Below are 24713 nucleotides of genomic sequence, written 5' to 3' on the forward strand. Positions count from 1 at the left end.
GTGGAGGCCCATCTGCTCCAAAACACAGGCGGCGTGCTCTCGCCGCGCACTCGGTATCCATCACCCACTACCCTCTGTTCCCCAGTTCCCTTCATTGTCATCACAATGCATCCCAACTGAGGCCTCTTCCTCTGCCAAAAGAGCAATTTTTTTTGGATGAGGCAAAACACAACATCCTGCCAGGTGAAATTTGGCCACAGTTTGCTTGTTAGTACTGACAGGATTTGAAACCCTGCCCCTCGTTTCAGGCGATGTTATATCTGTGCTTCCAGAGCTTGATGCTTCGGGTCTTCAGATCACTTCACCAACACTTAGGACAATAAATTCAAACACAATCCAAACAGCAATCTAGCGTGCTGAATATTTCAGAGTTCAAAACCCTCTGGCCACTTCCGGGCACAGCTACAATGTCTTCTGTGATGATTAAACATGCCCTGCCTGAAGCCGGCAACGAGCACACGCAATGAATACCGACATCCAGATGCTATTAATTTTATTAGGGACTTAAGAAAGGTGGTTCTCAGCAATCCTTAACCTTTAAAATCACCTTCACACCTCAGCCAATCTTCACTTTTAGCCTAAATAGAGTCAGCTTTGGCTGATTGGAGATCTGATTATTTCCCTGTAATCAGATAATCCAAGGTGCTCAATATCACTTTTCAGTGAGGTGGGACCCGTTGACCTGATTATGGTCTATCTAATAAGGGACGAGGCATGTGCCCCGCTCGGGGTGTTATTAATCAATGCTCCATTCCCCTGTTGTGCCGGAGCAGTGCTGTAATTAGGCTTTACAAGTTGGTCAGTAGGGGACATCGTTAAAAAAAGTTGGATTTGAGAATAGGGTGGGTTTTAATAAGGTCATTGTATTAGCGCCGGTTGGGTGAGCTGAAATGGAAACAGGTTTGAGCTTGACCTCAGCATCAAATCAGTGTAGAGAAACAAGAAACAACTTTAAAAACTAGAATCACCGTCTCACGGTTGTATCAAAGAGTTTAGAAGGAAAGAGACGAAACTCCGGTGTTTTTTTTACAATAGCCGCTGCCGCCATTTTGGACTGAAAGCGCTTATTATATTTATAATATTTTATTGTTCAACACAGGCTATTTCGGTAGAATATGACAATAGAATAGAAATCATTTTTTGTTTTACTTTTGTACGGCACTTTGTAGGCGGACGTTTTACTGGCATCCAGTAGTAGCATTCAGTCCAAAATGGCGGATGCGTAGCTTTGCTGCTGGACACTGATGTTGCAATGGAACGAACAGTTGACTTTCACTTTTTGGTAATATACGTTCTTTGGTTGTGTGCCTCCCCCAACCAGTCAAGTTTACATTCATGTCTGTCCAAAATGTCACCACTTCATCATTTTATTTATGTGTGAAATTGTCAAAATTAGCATAATGAACTCTTGAGTTATGGCGTATTTTGTGAGGTCACAGTGACCTTTGACCACCAAATTCCAAACAGTTTGTGCCAAATTTTAAGAAATGAGATATAGAGAGGTGAAGTCACGCCCATTCTGGTGGACCACCATGGGACCTTAATTTGTAAAAATTATAAATAAACGGCGAGAGAATAATATTTTTTTGATCACGTTTGAATTGTCAATTTAAAAGATAATTTTGCAAGTCAAGAAAGTCTCAGTTTGTTGTAAAACTGTTGACATCATATGTGGGATTCATGTTGCAATTCACACAGGATCAAAAAAATATTTGTCTCTCGCCTTTGACTACCGTTCATAGTTTTTCATAAATAAGATCCAATGGTGGTCCACCAGAAGGGGAGGGATTTCACTTCTCTATTGCGTTCGGCGGCACGGAGACTTCTGCAGAGCTAAACTGAAATAGAAAGAATGGGTTTGTATCAGGAGGCAGCAAAGGAATAATGGTATAATGGAGACTTTTTTTAATCCTTGGGAAGAATGGCTTCTCAACTGAGGGAACACCGTGCCCTTTTAGCTTCAGTGAAAAGCCCGCAGAAGGCCAATTTCTATGTCTGGAGAGCTTAAATTTTAAATTGCCTGCCTGCGTGTCGAGACGCAGTTACACCCTGACTATAGGCTGTGCATTTTCTGCCTTTAGCTCACTTGATTGAGCGGCTTTGATCTCGGTCCAATATTATGAGCCAAAATGAGCTCACTTAAACTCTTTGTCAAAGTCATTTTCACAGGCAGACTGATTGGTATCCATTACAAAGATCCACTAATCACCAGTTTTCTTTTTTAAACACGTTCCATGAGGCCCCATCCCAATTCTCTGACCCAGATACTCTACCCAATCATCATTATCAGGATCGGTTTTTTGGACATATTTGAAAGTGCCCTCCGGGTTTCTACAGAAGAAGAAGAAGCTTGAAGAGACAGGTGGGAACATCTCGCAGCGGGTGGGATTTTCCCAGACTTCTGATACAAAGTGCAGTTCTGCATTAATTAGCTTGAGCTAAATCTGCGGCGTCCCCCACTGTGCGGGCTTGTGGAGAGGGGCAGTGTGTTCGCAGCAGGCAGGCATAGGAGGGACTGCCTTCAACCCTGCCAATCACAGAAGTGGGTTGACAGAAACCCTGGAGGCTCATTACCCAGGAGGTCTAAACATCACGGGATAGATCTCCTCCTCTTCTTCCTTCCTGCCTACCGCTGAGGTGACCCTCTGTCACACAGCGCCACACTGAGCTGTGATGTTCAGTACTGAGACGAGTTTTACAATGAATTTTGCTGAAAAAAAGTTATTGAAATTCAAACTGAACTCCTTTTTTATGCAAGTCATTCACTCACATTCAGTACGTTTGTATGCACTTGAGAAACCATTGAGAATGTATTTACTGTAAATCCCTATTAGTAACATATGCTGTGGTGTTTAAGCTGGGCAGACACTACAAATTTTGAGCTGCATGACTCATTTTAGAGTCGGACCAAACTTCAGCTTCGTTGTTTTTGCCGTGTAGTGTACAGGGGGGAACGAGGATCGAATAACTTCTACCGACCGGCCGTCGGACAGTCGGCCAAATTTCCGACATGTCAGAAATTTTGGTCGGTTGTACAGTTGTTGTTGTTGGCTCTCTGTTGGGTAAAGTATAAAAGTTTAGGTCCGGATTTTTAAGTTTATTTGACTTACAGAAAGCTGTACAGCAGCTTTTGGGCATGGTAGCAAATGCTTTGTTTCCCCCCATGGCGTAAACCGGATGTGACGTTTTGTAGGCGTTACCATGAATGCCGACTGTATGTATGAAAGAGAGTTGCCAGACAAGACAATAGCGGCTCCCATGGTTCACAGCTTGTTTCTGCTGCCTCCGAGTGGCCAAAAACAGAGATTGCAGGTTAAATGCACTCACATACTCACTGACTGTTGCCAAAGGAACAGAAGATTCATTGATATGCTGGAGAGGGAGGCTATTCTAAAAATGAGAAGGCAATCAATTTATCATGACAGAAATCTGTCTGCTAAGAGAAGGGCAATCTGCTCCCACTGTTGAGTCAGACAATGCATTTTCAAACGCTTAACTTGGGAGCAGAAAAAGAGAAAGACATGGAGACAAAAACAGTGGGAAAGAGAGACAGAACTAATAACCCCGGTAAGATGGATCCTTAACTGTCACGGCTGAGAGGAAAATGGAGACATTCAGCTTGGCAGAGAAGAAACACCTTCACTGAAACTTGTTCAAGTCGAGCCAATGAGATGGAAAAGAGAGAAAGGGGAAAACAACCTTGTGAAGCTTCTGGTGACAGAGGAAAGGCTTTTTGCATTAAATAACGTCGGTTGTATAACACATGAGAACTGCAGCCTTTAATATCGGCCCTGTGTGATGGGACAGGGCTTCAGTATGATTGAGTGGGGCCGAGTTCGAGTGAAGCACCTCTCTACCAACGAGGTCAAAGCCACCGACAGTGGGGGAAGTTATCATTTGTCAGTCAACATTCCCCAAGAGACCACAGACGCCAATTTAGGGTTCACAGGTTGTTGCGACACGCATGCAGCCACTCACACACATGTATGCACACAATCCCATCATGCCTGTAATGGCAAGTAATTTATCACAGAGGTTTTTTATCTCTGAGCGATAAGCTGAACATGTGGAAGTGAAGAGAAAAACAGCAATAAACCGATAAAAAAAAGCTATTAACGGTGTAGAAGTGGAAGTCAGGGACACCTACCCTCTGCTCCTGCGTGGCTACAAACGTCTGGAAGCCGGGAGCCACGCCGAAACCCAGCTCGTGAACAAACGGCGGCTCCGCCTGGCTGTGGATCTGCACCCGCACACCTGCCTCGAAGGCTGTATCCTCTGGAAAGGAAGACAGATGGGAAGTCACAGTTAGATGATTTATTCAGTCAATAAACAAACAGAAATGTGCAGAAAAAAACTTAAATGTCTTTGGCTTTTTGACTGGTTCAGATAAACTGCTCAGGGAATAAAGGAGCTGTTTACACTCGACAGATGCTGCTGCATAGAGTCAAATACTGGATTTCCTGTTTGAAACATTCGGCGAATTTGGCTGTTTCGACTCAAAGCCATAAGTTTTTAAAATTCTTTACTATAAGACAAGCTCTCGGAGACGTCACATTTGTCTTGACATCAAACACAAGTAAGAAGAAGAAGGCTCGCGGCTGACTCCATAGATGAAAGGACCTTTATCCTTCAATTCAGAGCACTCACATGCACACACACGCACACACATAGACACGATTACTAAGATCACTTCTGGGTATATTACATAGACTTACAGTTATTTGGAGACGTACCCTAACCTTGCATTCACTTCACAAAGTGGTCGCCAGACACTTATCGTCAATCTCAGCCATTTATCTGTTTTTTCCACACTAACTGACGACCCAGAGATACCACATATTACCAACATTGTTTTACTGTTGGCTCACAAGCCTTAAGTCAGATATCTTCCACAGAGATAAACAAAACATTTTTTAAATGATTCATTCCCAATCATAATTTTTTTTTTTCCAGAAAAAGCCATACTTTTATTTGGCACCCTTCTAAAGGATGTATTATTGTATTATCTATGGATGTATTATTTTCAGGGTTGTCAATGTTAACGCGTCACTATTGTGTTAAAATCCTTTTAACGCCAATACTTTCTTGGGTTATCGATCTTTCGGAGGTTGTAGCGGGCTCAGTTTTAAAGCTAGAGTGAAGATACTGGTATCATATGAAACTAGAAAATCTAAAGAATCCATTGGTATCATGTCATACCAGCTTGTAGTGAAGGAGGCATGGCCATTTTCAAAGGGTTCCGTTGACCTCTGACCTAAAGATATGTGAATGAAAATGGGTTCTCTGGGTACCCACGAGTCTCCCCTTTACAGACATGCCCACTTTATGATAATCACATGCAGTTTGGGGCAAGTCATAGTCAAGTCAGAACACTGACACACTGACAGCTGTTGTTGCCTGTTGGGCTTGAGTTTGCCATGTTATGAATTGAGCATATTTTTAATGCTAGATGCAGTACCTGTGAGGGTTTCTGGACAATATTTGTCATTGTTTTGTGTTGTTAATTGATTTCCAATAATAAATATATACATATATTTGCATAAAGCAGCTTACATTATTTGTCCACTCCCATGTTGATAAGAGCATTAAATACTTGACAAATCTCCCTTTACGGTACTTTTTGACCAGATAAAAAAATGGTGGATTAACTTGCCATTAATCGTGGAGAATCATGCGATTAATCACGATTACATATTTTAATGGATTGACAGCCTTAATTATTTTTTTTAATTATTCGTCTCCATAAAAATGTTATCAATAAGACCTTTAACCACTGACCCAAAAATCAGCTTTTTCCAAATTGGGGACATGGCTTTTGTCCCATCCCCAATTAACTGTTTTTTAGTCTGAAATGTGTCCTCGAAGGTAGCCTAAGTGAGGAACTCACATACACACACACACACACACACACACATAGTCATGGGCAAGGATGGAGAGAGCCATAACATTTATGAGAAAAGAGAGAGCGGTCTTTGTAGAAATCGATAATGTTCTCTCTCCATGTCCTCACTTTCAGCGGCGAGCTCCCGAACATTCAATCAAGGCTTTCCCCTGCCAGACGATCAGCCGGACACCTCGAGGTGCTCGGCGACCAACAGACATCGGAGCCTTTCAGCACGACCAGCCTCACAAATCCACAGACGACACACACACACACACACACACACACACACACACACACACACACACACACACACGCACACACACACACACACACACAACAGTATCACCCTACGATGATACACCCATCAATCAAACATCTGCAGTGACTGATATGGCAACTGCTTGGATGCATTCACATTAAAGGACAGATGAAGGCATCAAACATGCCTTTTTTAGACTGCATGTGTTTGAAAACCTCATTTCTGAAAGAGTACAGTAAGCGTGTGTGTGTGAAAAAGAGTATTAAAGAAACATTGGCTGTATGAGAGAGATAATCAGAGTCTGTGTGTGTGTGTGTGTGTGTGTGTGTGTCTGATGACAGACTGCTGACTCTGTGCTCATGTGTGTGTGGGGAGTTAAATCATTGTTGTGTCCTTTCCTGCGCAGTGTCCGTTTTGTCCTGCAAAATATAGTACCATGTCCTGCGTAATGAAGGTCTGTGGCTGACAAGTTTTATGTCCCTAATGTCTCATCCTACTCTGTCCAGCTCTGTGAGTTGTCTTTCATAATGAGTTAGCTGTACCATTATGAAACTATTAGCTGTCTGTGTATTTAGCACAAACAACGTTTACTTGAATTGGCATCATTAGCTGTACACACAGGGAAAGGCAACTGCAGCGCAACATTTTTCCAAGGCAGTGGATTGCTGAACATATTACAATAACGTATATAACAGCCTCCACCCTTCTGGTTCTAGGCTTTCCACCAGATTTTGAAACCTGGCTGCAGGGATTTGCTCCCATTCAGTCACAAGAGCATCAGTGAAGCCCAACTGATGTTGGGCGATAAGGTGAAAATGTGAATAGCCCTCTCGAGAGCCATTGTTTGGTTTTGCTCTTCTGGGTATACTGTAGAAACACAGCGACCGGCTCCCTGAAGAGAACCCCTATGAAGATATAAACGGCTCATTATAAACTAACAAAAACTAGGACTCTTATCTTCAGCTGATTACACACTAAAGGAAACCTTTCATCAACCCATCATTTCATCATAAACTGTCATATTTTAGCTGTTAATGCCATTGTAAGAGGAAAACAAATGCCATCAAACTAAATGTCCTATAATAATTGTTGGACTAATGCTCCATTAGCAGCCATATCATTTTACATAATTAGCCACTGTTGTCCAAAACCAATCCAAAACACATAAAAGAGCCGTACTGTTGCACTGGGTGACATATGCCTTCATTACAACAAACACTACACAGTGTAAACAAGGAACTGTATGCCTGAGCCTGCACAGTGACGTCTGCACAACATGAAAATATAGGCACTAACTACATCAGCTGTTCATTGTGATAAAGGAATATGTCGCCAAGTTTGTCTCTTTAGTGTGTTTTTAATGGTATTTGTATGACAGTGGAGCTCTATAAGAGGTTAAGCTTTCAGTCTGTGACTGCACATGCAATAACTTAGTAGCATGTATTCATTGTTAGTTTTGGTCTTTTGGAGAATGTGTTGATAATAATAAAAAGATAAAATAACATTTATTTTATCCCTTAACATAACAACTATGTGTATAGGCCATAAACTATAAAGATGGACAGCATGACAGTTCCCCAAAAGTGAAGCCAAAACATCCTGATCGCCCCCTGGTGGCTGGCGGCAGTATAGGTCATAAATCCCGCCTCCTTCATGTTAGAGGATGGGACATGGGCCAAACTAAAAAGTCAAAGCAGATGTCAAATAAATTTATCCCAAAGATGGTTTCTGACATTTTAGGTAGTTCTTATCACGCTGATGTATCTTCAAGTGTTACATTTTCTGATAAGTTGGGTTTTCATTAGTTATTTGATGCTATAAAAAGGGGGTGAGATTCTGGTGGGTGACCTTGATATCGCGGCTCCATCGTCAGATCACTACTGCGCAGACTCTGGCTCCAAATGACATAAAAATCTCAAAATGTCAGCTCCTGTATCCAGGATATTTTGGCTTCACTTCTGTACAGTGGGAAGTAGTGGAGATGCATCGTCCTTCTTTATATACAGTCTATGGTTTCTTCCCAGTAGTCGGGGAGTTTTTCCTGGCCACAGCGCGCTTGGTGGATCATGTTGGGTCTCTAAACTATGGTGTACGGTCTAATACCTGCTCTATATATAAAGCGTCTTGTAATAACTTCTGTTGTGATTTGACGCTATACAAAAATAAATTGTATTGAATTGAATTGAATGGTATAGGCAGACGTTCAAAAGATGCCATTTTCTGTAGTTACATTGTTGTAAACGTAGCTTTGTTGCTCTTGGTAAACAATTAGCAGCACTAACATAATATGGTGACTGTTTCAACTGACACTTCCCTGTTGCACAACAATTTCTATTAATAATCTATTTGTTCAGCTGTTGTGTTGAACATTTGTCAACCAAAGTGCTCGCTGTAAAACAAGCATCCACATGCTAATATATTGGATGGATATATATTGGACTTGATGTCAGATCTTTTGCCGCGAATGCTGGGTAAACTTAGAAATACGGAGAAGAGACTGAATATGAGTATTTTTCTCAGTCAATATCGGCTGAATTTGAAAAGCTTTCTGCTTTCATCAATTACAGGTGACATTCAAGATGAACAAAAGATCCACACTGATATGAAAATCTACCTTTAAATAATTTTGAAATGGATTTTTGAAAATGTCATGGACATGCTTTTCAAAGTGAACAACGTGACATAACACAGCAAGAGAAAAAAGAGGTATGAAAAGACCTAACACAGCTGAAGTACACTGAGGTTCTCGCTCTGTCTGATAATAAGTCAGAAACCCAGAGATATTCTGAAAGCAGCAGATCTTTACAACAGAGAAGCTTGAAATATGACTCCATCGTCTAATCTATTCATCGACTATTCTTATCGACATGTTTCAGCTCTAATTAACGTCCACATTTAGTGCATTACACTGGCTTCTTATACTCGAATCAAATGCCCAGATAAATGCTTATGTAAACATATCACTGACGATACAAACATACACTGATCCTATAGATAAATCTTGAGTCGTAGACAATGATCTCTTCGCTGAGAGTGAACATTAGATATTCATATTGGCACACAATATCTGTCTATTTGAAGTAACAATGAGAAAGTGTGTGTGTGTGAGTTGGAGATCAGAGCAAACAGGGCTCGTTGTGCTTGTTTGTGCTCCAGTTCAGCTCTCCGTATCAAAAGATAATCAAGAGGATAGTGGATAACAATGTTTGTTATTTCTGCCCTTGAGCTTCAGATGAATCCAGGGGTGCACTGGGACAGAAATTCAGCCCTGGACTTATCCACTAGGGGATACATATGTACAGTCAGGCTATTCTCAAACACCGTTCGTTGCTATACCTATGAAAGGTATATGCACTGAAATTTGTATTTGTCCCACAAATTCAATTGGCATGTATTCCACAAAATCATGAACCAGGACGTATGAAGAGTGAAAAACGCAGCGTAGGGAGGAGGTGGAGGTGAAAAGGTGGGTCGAAAAACACCAGACTTTCACCCATGAGACCGGTGTTCGTACCCCGTATGAAACAAGAAGTCAACGTTGATTTATTTGTCACATAACTCCTGTACTTACGTTACTCCACTTCCTAAGTTATTTCAACCCAAACCACGATCTTCTCCTAAACCTAACTAAAGTAGTTTTGTTGCCTAAACCTAATGAAGTAGATCTTTTCCTAAACCTAATGAAGTCGATCTTTTCCTAAACCTAATGAAGTAGTTTTGTTGCCTAAACCTAATGGAGTAGATCTTTTCATAAATCTAAGTAGTTTCATTGCCTAAACCTAATGAAGTCGATCTTTTCCTAAACCTAATGAAGTCGATCTTTTCCTAAACCTAAGTAGTTTCATTGCCTAAACCTAATGAAGTTGATCTTTTCCTAAACCTAATGAAGTCGATCTTTTCCTAAACCTAATGAAGTCGATCTTTTCCTAAACCTAATGAAGTCGATCTTTTCCTAAACCTAAGTAGTTTCATTGCCTAAACCTAATGAAGTCGATCTTTTCCTAAACCTAATGAAGTAGTTTTGTTGCCTAAACCTAATGGAGTAGATCTTTTCATAAATCTAAGTAGTTTCATTGCCTAAACCTAATGAAGTCGATCTTTTCCTAAACCTAAGTAGTTTCATTGCCTAAACCTAATGAAGTTGATCTTTTCCTAAACCTAATGAAGTCGATCTTTTCCTAAACCTAAGTAGTTTCATTGCCTAAACCTAATGAAGTCGATCTTTTCCTAAACCTAATGAAGTCGATCTTTTCCTAAACCTAAGTAGTTTCATTGCCTAAACCTAATGAAGTTGATCTTTTCCTAAACCTAATGAAGTAGTTTTGTTGCCTAAACCTAATGAAGTCGATCTTTTCCTAATCCTAAGTAGTTTCATTGCCTAAACCTAATGAAGTTGATCTTTTCCTAAACATAACTAAGTAGTTTTGTCGCCTAAACCTAACCAAGTTGTTTCCTGTGAAGACGGAAGTTTATTTTGAAAAGATTGTATGCATGTAACAAGCGGAAATTGTGACAAGTGTTGCTGGACATTCGTAGGAAAACACATGAAAAATGAGGAATAACTTAGCGTAAGATATCATACATTTAGTAATACGTTAGCACAGTATATACAACAGTCAGTTAGGGGGTGGGGGGTAATGTAATTACATATATTTTATTGCAACCATAACCAATTCTGATAGTGAAACAAGTCCTTTTGCGGTGGTTGTGACGCTCAAAACAATATATCCACCATTTTACAGCTGCAACAGTAGCGATGGAGTAAACTACGGCGGAGTCTATGACGTAAGCACAAATTTACTTGGTTGTGATTGGCCAACACGTACGCAGCACACTCATGCGCATCCCGAATGACAGTGACACTGGGAGGGTTGGTAAAGAGACAGACAGGGCCGGACAGACGATAAAACTTTATGGATTTTTTGACCACCTGCTGAATCAAAGATGGCATATATTTGTAGTTGCTATGTGTTTCATCACCACTATTTCACTCATTTGACTCAACAAAGTAAGAGAGGCGGACTGAATTACAATGCTATCTGTTGCGCTGCTACAATCATAACTTAGATCTCGCTGCTTTGTGTGACAGTGAATAAATTCAGGAGGTGTTCCGACTTCACCTCCGTTCTCCTTCAGCATTCCAAGTGTTTCGCTGTAGGAGAGAACATGAGAGGGAGAGGAGAGGATCGACTGGGGTGAATGAGAAACTTGGTCTGTGAAATACCGGAGTGTTGATATACGTATGTTTGAAATAAAATAAGAAATGTCACATCTTATCTGGTGATTCATCCTGGTTGTTGCAGGGTTTGAGTTAATGTATAGGATTGTTACTGTAATGAAAACACCTCTGTGCCTTCCTATCTCCACCTGCCTGACATACAACATACAACTGCAGGCCTGTTTATCATCAACACCAGCCCCCCTCTCCTTCCTCTCCTTCCTCTCATCTCACATTTCACACAATTTGTGTCACATTCATTCATACATGTCAGGCTTGGTCTATATTGTGTGTTTGATGTGAGAGTGTTGACCACATGAAGATGGAGTCAGCTGTTGGCAAGTAAACGTAACATGTCCTCAAGAAGTGTCTATACATTTACGTAATTACCAGCAATATTATGACTATGAATTAAGGGGAATAGGGATGTTTTTAAAAAAAACAAAAAACATATTTGTAAGAACAAATATAAAGAAAATCAATTTAAAAAAGAAATAAGGTGGTAAACATGTATAAAACAGAAGTATGATTATTATTGTGTATGAAACATTTGGATCTTTGTTATTGTTTCTGTTTTTGATTTGTCTTGTTTTTGTATAGTCTAAACCTAGCAGTGACTGAGTTGCTTATTAGAATATGCTATGTAAAAATGGGTATAATAAGGTTAAGCTTCAGCCTACACCTTTTTGGTCAACAATTTTTGATTTTGTTTTCTCTTTTTCCCTATTTAATTGAATGCCTTATTGTTATCTATTGTTTATTATTTGCATTATTTATGGAAAATTGATGGGCCAAAATGAATTATTATTATTACTATTTAACCTGCAAGCACTGACTTAAATACTGCCTTATACTTACTGAATGACAGTTTGGTAAACTTGTCTGTTTTTATGTTATATTTATTGGTCCTACATCTCAGCTCGCCATAAAGGTTTGTACAGACATTCATGTTCCCCAGAAGATGAATCCTACCGACTCCTTTTATCTACCGACCATCATCAGGTCAACAGTATAATCTGTCCAATACTTTGGTTTATGATCAAACACCTACAAAATGAATGACATTCCCATCAGCCTCAGCTGGACGTTGTGTTTAGTGATGGTTAAAGATGGTTAACATGGTAAACATAACATACCGATGTTAACATTTACCCAAAGGACCGCTTTGACTAAGTACAGCCTGGCTGCAGACTAGATTTCCATAACTGTATGATCCTTCCAATTCAATTGTCATAACAAGGACATTATTACCAAAGCATCAAGTAATAATGAGATTATAAAGAAAAAGAAAAAGATATAATTCATAAAGTCCAAAAAATAACACACTTAACCCTTACTCTGTGTGTTTACGTTTCCCTAATGTATTTACTTTCCTCTGAGTAGTTTGTTATTGTTATATTATAAATCAACTTTCTGCTGTAACATTTTTTTTTTTTATAAAACTAAATGTCATATTATTCACAAAAAACAACAACACATTAAGTACACAAACAAGGACTGACACACACTTCAGTTTTACAGTTAGTTGACCTTGGAGAGCCTCACCACAAGGTCAATTTAGAAGCTTGTTTTTAAACTTGTTGTTCGTGTTTTCGTCTCACAACTTTAACCCTTGCACAGTGTGTATTTTGTTCATGAAAGTTAATTATAACCATTTTGGTCGCCTAATTCACCTTATTCAGCGTTTGGTTGTACTTAGCTCCACCCTCTCGTGTCACTTCTGGTTGCAAAACACCAACATGGCGACGGCCAAAATGCTGAGGATTCAAAAAGGCAGTCCACAAACCAATGGATGATGTCACGGTTACTACTGTACATCCACTTCTTATATACAGCCTATAGATTATGCATTATCCTAATTTAAATTTAGTAGTTCAGATATTGTGAAGAAGCCTAGATTAGGCAAATGTTTATGTAAAATTATAAACCAATCTCACAAATTGAGGCTCCAACAGAGACATCATGCCAAGCTAAGATGTTTCCAATTTGCACAAAATCGTATTATTGTAATTTTGCTGTTGGGTACAAATTTACTTTGTGCAGCCACAGAGACAAAACATGATTTACAACAAGACTGAAAATGAAAGAAAATGTCCTCTACACAGAAGCAAATGAGCACCACGGAGGCAGCTCGTGTCACTCGTGATTCTGCAGTTGAAGTTCACCAACTCCAGCATTAATTAAAGATTTCAGGATACTGCTTAAAAATTAAATAGTAACCTCTTTCTGCCATTTGTCTCCACCAATGTAAGAAACTGTCTGGAGCACTAAAAGAAGAACAAGTTTCCAACAGGCCAAAGCAATAGTTTGGCTTAAACACATCCCACTGACCAAACACCTCAAAGCAAAGGGACACAAGTAGAAAAGATAAAAAGATCAAGGACTTTCCACTTCAGCTTTGCAGTTGGTTTAACCTGTTGTTGAACAAACACTCGTCTGCTCCTTTCAGGTGCCTCTCAGAGTGCTTTTTCACCATGGCTTTGATTTAATAACGGCAGACACAAAGAGTGCAGAGCCACGGCAAGATCTTAGCACTGCACTGAAATGCTTGTCGGGCTTTACTTGCCTGTTTGCCATACAAAATGGGAGCCAAAATCTCAGATGATGGATGACGGAAAACAGAAAACAGAAGGAGACATAAAGCCGGTGATGAGATAAGGGAGATATTATAGATCTTCATGTAGCATGCGTCTGTCTAATTTCTCCTCTAAGAGAGGAGATAAAACAGAGTTCAATAAATTAATAAATCTTCGCATATCTCTCACATTCTGCATCACTCCTCGAACGATGCTGTTAAAAATAGACACAGTGGGTGAGCACGATGTTCCTGGTTGCTTGGGAACTCAGTGAGGTTTTTATAGTTTAGTTTCTGTACATGTTAGTCTCTGATTTAAGAAGAAATGGAAGTAGAATGTCATCACAGTTTCTCAGGCTGTGATGTGTTTGAAGGGCTTTTCCTCCGCACTGCAAACATTTTGTAGCTCTGCTGCTGAAGGCTGACATGTGGTGGGTGCTGAATGTGCAAACAGACTACTTTGATCAAGACTGCTTGACGAATCTGATGCCGAAGAGGAGGCCTGCCCGACGCTGCAACTTCAGATGACTTTTCAGAAAAGGTTGATGCGTAGCAGGAGTTGAAAAAAAAATTAAAAGATTTGAAAGTCTGTGTGCTCAAGTTCACAGATGCAAGAAAAAAATGTTTCCTAAATAAAGTGTGCATGTGGTGGGAGGTATTTCTAATTCATTTATAATTACTACTCTAAGCATTTCTGAAATTAGCAATCATAAAAATAAGAAGCTTGTAAAAATGTTTTCACAGAGATGAAGAAGGAATCTGTGGAACCAAAGTTTCTAGCTCTTCTCTCTCTCAGCCGGCATCCATACAATAAAACAAGACTCGGTCAGAAACGAGTATATATCTGGACCGTTCAGGGTCAGTCTGTGAATTTGCGGCTAAATTGTTACACAAATAGTCAGTTGGCATGTTTATAATGTTAAATCCAGCGGTACATGTCCACCAGGTCTGGCGAGGACACTAGGAGATGTGCTGCTCCACTCAAGTGGACGGTCAAGCGGTGACGTACCCTATCGTTGAATGCACCTGATTGGTCCCTGGTTTTCTGGCGGCCTGCTCATAAACTTTCTGTTATTCCGTCTAAACAATCCACCAAAATCTACTTCTGAAAACATTTTAAGCGAGAAATAGGCTATGCCGCTGCTGAGTCTTGTTTCATTTAAAAACTAGATCCCTTAGTTTGACAGCTTGATCCAACTTTCGTGAGCCGGACGTGTCACGCTAGACTCAAACACTCGGTCGACCAATCATGTAACTTCATCACTCAGTCAGTCACCCATGGCACACGTCCACAGCCTCCGTCCTTTCCACACTTCCCATTCATTGTTTATATAAGCAGCAGTGCAATGCATTCTGGTAGCGTGGTGGCGCGATTCGAGACACGGGGCATCACGTTGGCCGCTCCTCATTTGTATAAATTTGAGGTCTAGGCTACTATATGCAAATCAGGGGCGTCTGATGCGCCTCGGCGCCTGTGGAAACTCCCTAGAGACTTTATAAGCTAAGCATTATCAATCCAAAATAAAGACAGATTCAGCAACTGCATGGCTTATTTCTCCCATAAAATGTTTTCATAAACACGTTTCGGTGAACTATTCTCGTGATATAAGAGAAGAAAGTTTCCAAACAAGCCGCCATGTTGGTTGCGGTTGTATCTAGTGGGAAAAAACGCCCCTGTGGACGTGAGCCATCAGTGACAGACTTTTGCGTTTGTAAAGCTGGCCCTCTGCAGTCTAGCCAGAAACTTAAAGAACAACAACACGACTTGTGTTCAAACAAAGTCTGATTTAGAGTCCCGATCGATTAGATTGATTTTCTGGTGCCCTTTGTGTGACTACTTGAGAAAATATTTTCTAGACAGCCAAAGTATGGATGGAAGACACATCCAATACATTCTATCAGTGAACAATTCAGTCAGCAACACAGTGAGGAGAGAAAGCTGGGTATCCAGGCAACAGGCCATCTGTTTTCTCCCACCACTCAAACTTATATCCATCTTGTTCATTTTTCACACCATGTTTTTTTCTGTTTGTCCGTCATGATGAAGTGAGGAGGAGTATTATGGCTCCCCTACAGCTCCCAATGTGCTAATAGATCCCCATAGACCGACTGCTGGCCTCTGGATGATGGACAATAAGAAACGCCACAGGGAAGGGATAAGGTGTGGTTATTGGAAGGAAAAAAAAAGGTAATTGGTGGCAGGAGATGGGAGAGGAGTCCCTGTGCAGTGTGTCCATCATGTCGGCACAGTGTAGAAACCTGGCGCAGTTGAGGAAACACAGCTCCCTGCTGAGGCTGACTCAGCTCATCTGGGCTAATTAAACCACACAGGGATAAACAAGGGCACTGGAAACTGCCTCCTGCTAGGAGACGAAGCTCTACATGCTGACAGGATGGTGGCTGTAGTACAGTCTGTTCAAACTGAAATACAACCAAGAGGAGTTCAGGACACGGGGCTGAGGGACCTGCTGTCCATAGAAGAACATGAGGACGATTGATAGGACGCTGACTTATAGATGATAGATCTTCTTTAAGTTGAGCCTAGAGTAAATAACGTCCATCTGCTGGGCTGCTCGTAGTTTGGCTAGCTGCTCTGGGAACTCCCCCGTCTGGCCCTTCACTGGTTCAGACGTGAGCCGGCCATTCAATGAGCTCCACTGTGGAGTCACTCAGGCAGCGCGCCTCCCTAAAAACACTCAATCTGAGCCACTAACTAGATCTCTAGTGCACACATCAGTATGGAGGATAATGCAAAGCTGACCTACTTTCTAATGAAGATTATCAAAGAGGCTCCAGTGTTTGACTTGAAAGGGTTTAGAATTTGCATTATAATCACTGACAAGTCCTCAGAAGTTCTTAAAGTGGACTAATAAAGGTGCCAGTACTCCACAAGTCAGCTTTTTTTAGCGATTGAGTAGGCAAATCCTTGAGCATTAGGCTCAGAACAATGCAATACTTTAAAGGTGCAGTGTGTAGGATCTGGCAGCATCTGGCGTCGAGGTTGCAGATCGCAACCAACTGAAACTTCTCCTGTGTGACTGAAGCGTAAATGTGAAAACGCAAATGGCCCTTTCCAGAGTCAGTGTTTGGTTTGTTCATTCTGGGCTACTGTAGAAACATGGCGGCTGGCTCTGTGAAGAGGACCTACTCCCTAATAACGGCTCATTCTAAGGTCACGAAAACACAATGATTCTTGGTTTCAGGTGATTTATACACTAAAGAAAACATACTTATTAATATTATATTCCATTTCTACCAATAGATCCCCCTTAATGCTACACACTGTTTGTTTAAAAAAGACAAACCAGTAGGAACAGTAATAAAAGAACACTATTTAAGGAGGGTTTCACATCAGGGACCCGGGCCCGGATCCAAGCACACTTGACCCAGAATTCCAGTTAGTTTGATTAGTTTGATTAGTGTGAACGCTCCGTACCGTACCCGGGCACGGTTCGTCGATCCGTACTCAAGTCCACTTGAAAAGGTGGTCTGGAGTACGGTTCATGGTCTCCTCCAAAATCTGTATATGCTCACAGCATGCGTCAATCTCATCTCTGAACTGCATGACCATGATTGATAAAGCAGGAAGGCAGGCGAGAGGTTCCTTAAAATACAAAACAATAGTAGGCGATGGTGTTGGGCGATGTTTGTTATTTTATTTAGCTACCTTAATGGTCTGTCTCCGAAGAACGAGTGCTGCTCATCCGCTCAGCAGACAGAGAGACAGACAGACAGCGGGGGGGAACAGAGTGTAGAGCTGGCATGCTTTCACATCAAACTCTGTGAAATAAGGGTTTATTTAGACCAAACCAGAGTTGGTGATTGATTGAAAGACTAACGATGACGTGTCGGTGTGCTATTGTTTCTGTCAAGTTTGAATGAAGTGTTTTATGATGCTCCGCCACTGGAACAGCTGATCTCAACATAAAGAAATACACGTGGATGATGACGTAAGTGTACTCGACTACGGAAAAACTTTACTAATGTGAAAGCTGAGCGGCGGGGGAGTGGAGAAGGGATGGGCAATCATACTCAGACACGGTACAAATCAATAGTACCTAATATGAAAACACCCTAAAATACAAAACAACAAAAAGAATAATCATTAACAATAGCAATAACAAGATTTCCCTTGATGTATAATAGTCAAGAAGCTATTTGTGGCTGTTTAAGGGCCATTAAATAAAGATCATCTCACACATCTTAAAACATTTCTGGAACTATATTTGATTTATAATTAAATAAGAGTTTCTGGTATGAAAAGTGTCCCTGAAGTGATTTCATCAGGAGGACACTGTGTTAATTACGGCTAAATCAAATAATGTGAATGAAAAACTAGTTTGTGGCCCAGAGGCTGAGTGTGGGACACAATTGGAGGAGTTTTAAATACTTTATTCACTTTGAGACTATGATGTTTATGTATTTCAGTTTGGATATATATTTCCATTGTATGCCAATATACTAAAGATAGGGGGAGAGATAGAAAGAGGGCAGCAAGGTGAGATACCGTTGTAGTAAATAAGGTGTTGCAATCTGTGTAAAAATGTCTTTTTTGTGACATTATGTGATAGCCGAGAGCTTGAATCTCATTTATAACAACACAGTGTCTGTGGGAATGACAAAAGTAGGCTCGGCGGAGTACAAACATTATGCTAGCCTGGAGGGAAGCAAGTGTTCAACACAGGAAGGGCTGACTCATAGGGCGGATAACTCTGAAGTGCCGCCTCTGTATGGGTCCACTTAAAATACAGGATGCAATCCAGCAACCTCGAGAGCTGAGGTAAAAGGCACTCAATGTAACAACAAATTAGTGGTGGAGGGATTACATGGTTGAGACGAGGAGAAAGACGTTTTTAAACTTGACAAAATAAGCATTCTAAATGGGCCTCTTTGTATTTCCTTTTGCTATGGTTGTTAACGCAGTAGCTGACGAAGGAAACGGTCTATAAATAGAGATGTGGTATTCTCGACTTTATGAGCAGAAACTTTCTAAAAGTTTTAATCTATTTTGCTGCTTATCCTCATCTTGTTCCTAACCTGTTATTGACGTACAGAAATCACATAATCATTGTCTATTTCTGGAAGCGCAACAAGCCTTGTATTTATTGACAGTTACCTGGCAACAGGGATTTTTATAACACAAGTCGAAAATATGACATCATTATCTTTCATCATTCATCATTATCTGATTTCATACACTTTTTTTCTCTCTTATTATTTAATTTAATTTTCTATTTATCTACTTTCTTTAATCATTTTATCTTATTATTATTATTTTTATCCCTTCTTTTTCCCTTTCATGTTACGTTCTACATTTGACAAGATGACTTTTGAACCCTCAGGGACTTGACTCACCTGGTAGATTGAGTGTGAAAGGCTGCAAGGGCTTGAAATGGTATAAATACGAAAGGGATGGCACTTTGCGGCGATATATCACGTTACCTTGACGATGCCAATTGTGGGTTTTTACTGCCTATTTGAACGTTTTCCAGGCTTTTGCATTACATTCCTAAGGGGAAATGTCCAAAAATCTATTTACTTGTTTTTGTTAACTTCATTAAGCAAAATTAAAAGAAATGGTTCATGAATAAACCTGGTGTGTAATATAGTCTAATGCTTGCATTATTCTGATTTCATGTGTTTTTTACTTACCATCTTAATGGTACGGTTTTATTTAAATGTACATTTAGATATGCCTCGTGAACACCAATGTGCTGTCCTCTTTGTTTACCTTTTTCTTTTCTCTTTTTTGTACGCCTCTGGGCTTCAGGCAAAGTCTGCAGAAATGCGGACTTAAGGAAAGTCTTCATAAAAGGGCTCAAAATGTCCACGAGAGAGCCCTCAAGGACTTGATGATTTGACAGTTGGACACTAAACCCTAAACCCTCACGGACTTTGTGGGAACGTGCCTCAAAGTCTATGAGTGTGGAAATTAGGAGTGGGCCACTGGCTCCTTCTTGAGTAAAGGAAGGAAGTTTGGAAGAGGGTGGCATGAGGGACGTGAAGTTTCTGATCTGTTCAAATTAAGCAGGACAGGTGAGCAAGGCGATCATGCCTACCTGTGTCCCCCCACACCGGTAGGTACTCGTCCTGCTGAATGTCCAGCATGATCTCCAAACCGTTTCCCGTCCCACCCTTCATGGTGGTGCGGAGCGTCTTCCCCTCCTCTGCAGCGTTGAACATGTAGCACTTCCCATACCTGGTGAACACCTGAGAGGAGACACAAAGAGAGAGAGGACTGATAAGTGATGACTCATTAACCCTCATACACAGACGCACTGCAAAAATAGCATTGCAGTAGATATACTTGCTAATTATACATCGATGGAGCCAGTTTACTACCATGCAGGATGCATTTTCTTAGCCAAGCGCATCAATTTAGAACCAAATGTACTAGCATGATGATGAGCTGCAATATGTTTTCTCGCACTATCCGGTTTAAAGAGTTTTATGTTACGGCTTCAAACTAAATATCACTCCAACAACAAACATTACCCATCTGTGTTTCCTTCTTTTGTATTTATCCCTTCTAACTTGGCAGTTTTACTCCATTTCCACTCCTTTTATTTACAAGCCTTGACGCTACATGTCTTAGCTATGCCATGCACTGTTATTTTCTGTCAAGCTACATAAAAATACCATCATTTTGCATTTGAATGGTACTCTACATGTCGTAAAAAAAGGTGAAGGTCTACATATTCTAAGAAATATCACAAATGTGTGTATATGAATGGATAGTTGGTCAGTTTTAGCTTTCCTTCATTGGCTCCTTATCCATGTCGGATAAAACTTAAAGGTGTCGCTGATGACTAACAAAATTGTAAATGGACACGCCCCTTCCTGCATCTCTGATCTCCTTAAACCTTATACTCCAATCAGGACTCTCCTGTCTGCCCCCAGAGTTTAAAATGAGCCAACAGGCCAAAGGGCTTTTTACTATCGGGCCCCATTCCTCTGGAACAATTATCAGACAGTCTGATTCTGACGAGGCCGTTAAATCCAAACTCAAAACTCATCTTGTTACCCTAACTTTCAATTAGTTACTTATTCTTTCATTATCTGGCCGGCGCGGTCGTTCTCAGTATCAGTGTATAATTTAGGCCAAGTAGTTCTGCCGTCGAGAATAATATGAACTTTCTGAAAGCTTCTCAAAAACCTTCTGTTGTTGTCTCCCACGAGAATAGCTGTGTGTGTAACTCTCAAATTCAAAGGGGCTTTAATGGCATGAACGTTTCAAGAACAATGTTGCCAAAAGCATCAAAATACAAAAGTATATAATAACAGTGATATGAATATTAACACAACATTAACGCAACATTAAAGATAGAGTTGGTAATTGTCTTCAAAAACATTTTTTTTGTTATAATTGTTGAAATTCTCATTATATCCCAACAACAATTAATAAATCAAAATGCTATGACAAAAAAGGGAAAAAAAAATCTGTTATCTGCGGCTGTCACAGGACAGTTACAAGCTCATCCAATCATTTCATTCAGGCCGAATGAAGACCCTATGATTGAAAATAGACCCTATGATTGAAAATACTCCTAGGAGTGTTTTTAAGTTTTAGAGGTCATTAAGACCTTTGAAATTTTACATCTCAGAGTTGAACTTGTCAAAGTAAATTTTCCTTATTTCACTGAATGTTTTACATCGCAGGAGGAAATCTGTCATGGCCTCACCTGGTGAACAGTGACCATACTTGGCAACCCTCCTGCTTTTCCCTGGTTTTTCATTTGCCTTCTCCCGGTTTCCTCCCGAGGTCACAGTTCTCTCGCATTTCTCCCAGTTTATGAATTTTTCACACCTTTTTTTCCTTTTGCTATCTCAACATGTTTCTGGCACTGTACAGCGTGTATAAGCCCTACAGCTTCCACCCGGACGGCAATAGAGCTACACCAAATGTCTTTTCCTGGCTGAGGAGAGCTGCATGCGACTCCTCGGCGCGGTTTGAGCTGCGCTCGCCACACATCGCGGCAAAGCTGTCGTGCCTGTCATGTTTTTTCCACTGACTTGTGCTATGCAAGTCAGTGGAAAAAACGGGTATCAGAGCTATTGCATTGTGTCTGAAAGGGTCTTCAGTGAGTGAGAGATGGAGAGTACTACAAGAAAGAAATACTCAAGCAGGGGCAAATAATAACTGAATTAATGAAAACTGATGAATATTAGTTTATGCCAGAGGGGAAAATTATTTAGTTTTCTTTCCTGAGAATTAAAAGTAAAATTAAAAGTAGGCGTATTTAACATAAAATGCTGTTGCAGTGTACTGAATTGCATCTATGTAGATCAAAGGGTTAAAGTAATTTATGTGTGATCACATTGGCAGTGATTTTTTTTTTTAATTTCAGAATAATAGTCGATGTATTCAATGATTTCACGCTGTACACACACACACACAAACACAAACACACACAGCCCTGGCAGCAACAGGTGTTATTGTGAAGTGTCTCTGTGAAGGACAGGTCTGGCAATAAATGCAGGCTGCCGGAGAGGCACTCTCTTTCGTTCTCACATTATCTACCTTTCTTTCTGCAGGAGCCTTCAGCTTTTGAATTGTGCACGGCTCGCAAAGCTGTGGCAAAACCACAGCAACAAGCAGCAAGCCAAAAAAACAGAGGCACTTTAACATTTAATTGCTTAAAAGCAGAAAGCAAGCACCCTGCCATTACCGGTCCCTGCGTCAACCGGGGCAAATATTACAGAAACTCTCCATGTTGTGTGTGTGTGTGTGTGTGTGTGTGTGTGTGTGTGCGTTAACCAGACAATAACACACTCCTATTAGAGATGCTATATGTGGAGAACGATTTGCAAACATGTAAATGAGACGGTGGTTGTGTGGTCTCCACTCATGAATAGTAATCACCATGACAGCCATCCACTTCAATCTTTGCAATGACTGATTGAGAGGAAGTGACTGATGGGAAGAGTTTAATAGACCAAGAGATGCCCTCTGGATCCCTGTCAGCAACATTTTAATTTAAACATCAATGTGCTGTTCTCATGTGACTTATAGATCACAATCTATGACGCACTGTATGTCCTGAGTGTATGATCACTGTCTCAGGGTTGGGAAGCAGTGTCCATCTCAAGCTGTCCAACAAAAAGCTGCAGACGAGCCCTTCTCCTGCAATGAAGTCCATACAGCAGCACTACAAGATTATCCAAGCTTCTTACAGGACTGGAAAAGCAGCAACGTTAGCCAAGTTGGCAAGGCTCCCGAAGAGTAGTGTTTGGCAATCTCTCTGTACCGTGTGTCCCTTGCCTTGCACGTCACAGCAACCCCTCAAGAGTATCCCACATCGATTCAGTGTTTGTTAAAAAGTAAGCCAGCTCCAACCACCTCATTTTCATAACGAGATCAGATCAGAATTTGGACATCATCGAGACAAAGAGAAACCTTATTAATATCAACTGTAATGCAAAGGCAGAGCCAGATACAGTCAGTGGATTTCCTCCATTTCCCAGAATGACTTTCAACAACCTCCAAAGAATCAAGCAACCAAGGTCTGTTAAAGCTGCAGTGGGTAGAAATGGAGAAAATGTGATTAAAAAGGTTAATTTTATAGGTCACTATATCCTGACAGTCGTGCATGAGACAGGTAATCAGCGCTGCCTACTTTGACCGTTTGATCGGCGTTTGCGAGTGATTGACAGCTGCCTCCGTCTGAAAACAGAGCCATGAGGAGGTGCAGAAGTCTAGTTTTCTCACAGAACACTTGAATTACAATATGCTGAAAGGTTATTATGGGATTTTTGCCCAATGATGCCAAAAACATTCTGCCTAATGCCACTTTAATTAAGATAATTAAATTCAAATGGATATAGTTAGGCTATACATTCAGCTATATTCTCACATGACTCTACCATCATACTACCGTCCTGTTGACCAGTGACGAGAACGCTCTCCAGTTGTGAACATGGCAATATTTCCCATCTCTACCTTTCATCCCACATGAATTTTAACACAGCGGTAGATTTAGCTGTTTGTCTTCTATGTAGACATAGGGAGAAATATTGACTGTGATATTATAATTATGTGTTAATAAAGATCAAGGTGGTCCATCAAGGCTACTGTTAGTGGAGATTATTGTTAATCTCTGCTTCTCCTGCTCTAAATCTTCTCCCTTGATTGTTCAGGATTAGTTCAAAAATCGGAGCCAAGAAAGAAACATTTCTTCTATTCAGAGGGGCTGAATCAGACCTGATATTTACCACGGATGTTTTATACTGCTGAAATAGACAACAAAATGGAAGGCAAAGTGCACTGCCAAATAGTTGTTTGCAGGAGTGTTTTTTAAGATGAATTTTTCATTTCATGCTCCTCCTCCTTTATTGACACTGGCCTTCTCATGGATGGTTTACTGGCATGATTGATCGACTATCTAATGCCATACTGCCACAGAGGTGGTGCGGATCGGAAGAATATGAAGTACCACATTACAGGTTCATTCACCTCTGCAAAACAGAGATGCTCCTGACAGATATGCACCTGCACAAAATAAATGACACACTGGGAGCTGCCGGAGCGTAGTGAGGAGGACAGCGGATAAATATTCATGACACCATCGCTCCTCGTTTGCAGGTACAAGATGTGGCGGGTTTTTTATTTTTTATATTCCCATGATTCTCAGTGCAGAGAGGAGAGACACCACAGAGGTCCTACAGGGTGGCGGTCCAACATTCCTCATGTCTGCTGAGGCCTAGCAATGTAACCATGACTTTACTGACGCCTCATTAGAAACAGTGTTGACATGCACCACATAAACCTTGACTTATC

The 24713-nt window shown here is 40.7% G+C and overlaps 1 protein-coding gene across 3 annotated transcripts in view; it reads right to left on the reverse strand.

Annotated features, from left to right (window-relative positions):
• Positions 1-24713, reverse strand: part of asic2 (acid-sensing (proton-gated) ion channel 2) — a 393767-nt gene that overhangs the window by 16363 nt on the left and 352691 nt on the right. For all 3 annotated transcript variants that reach the window (XM_037791129.1, XM_037791131.1, XM_037791130.1), the window contains 2 exons: positions 19996-20146; positions 4148-4275 (listed from right to left, as the gene is read on the reverse strand). In XM_037791129.1, coding sequence (XP_037647057.1) covers positions 4148-4275; positions 19996-20146 — 279 coding nt within the window. The remainder of the gene's footprint in view (positions 1-4147; positions 4276-19995; positions 20147-24713) is intronic.

Source organism: Sebastes umbrosus, chromosome 14 (genome assembly GCF_015220745.1).
Source record: "Sebastes umbrosus isolate fSebUmb1 chromosome 14, fSebUmb1.pri, whole genome shotgun sequence".
NCBI classification, from domain to species: Eukaryota; Metazoa; Chordata; class Actinopteri; order Perciformes; family Sebastidae; genus Sebastes; species Sebastes umbrosus.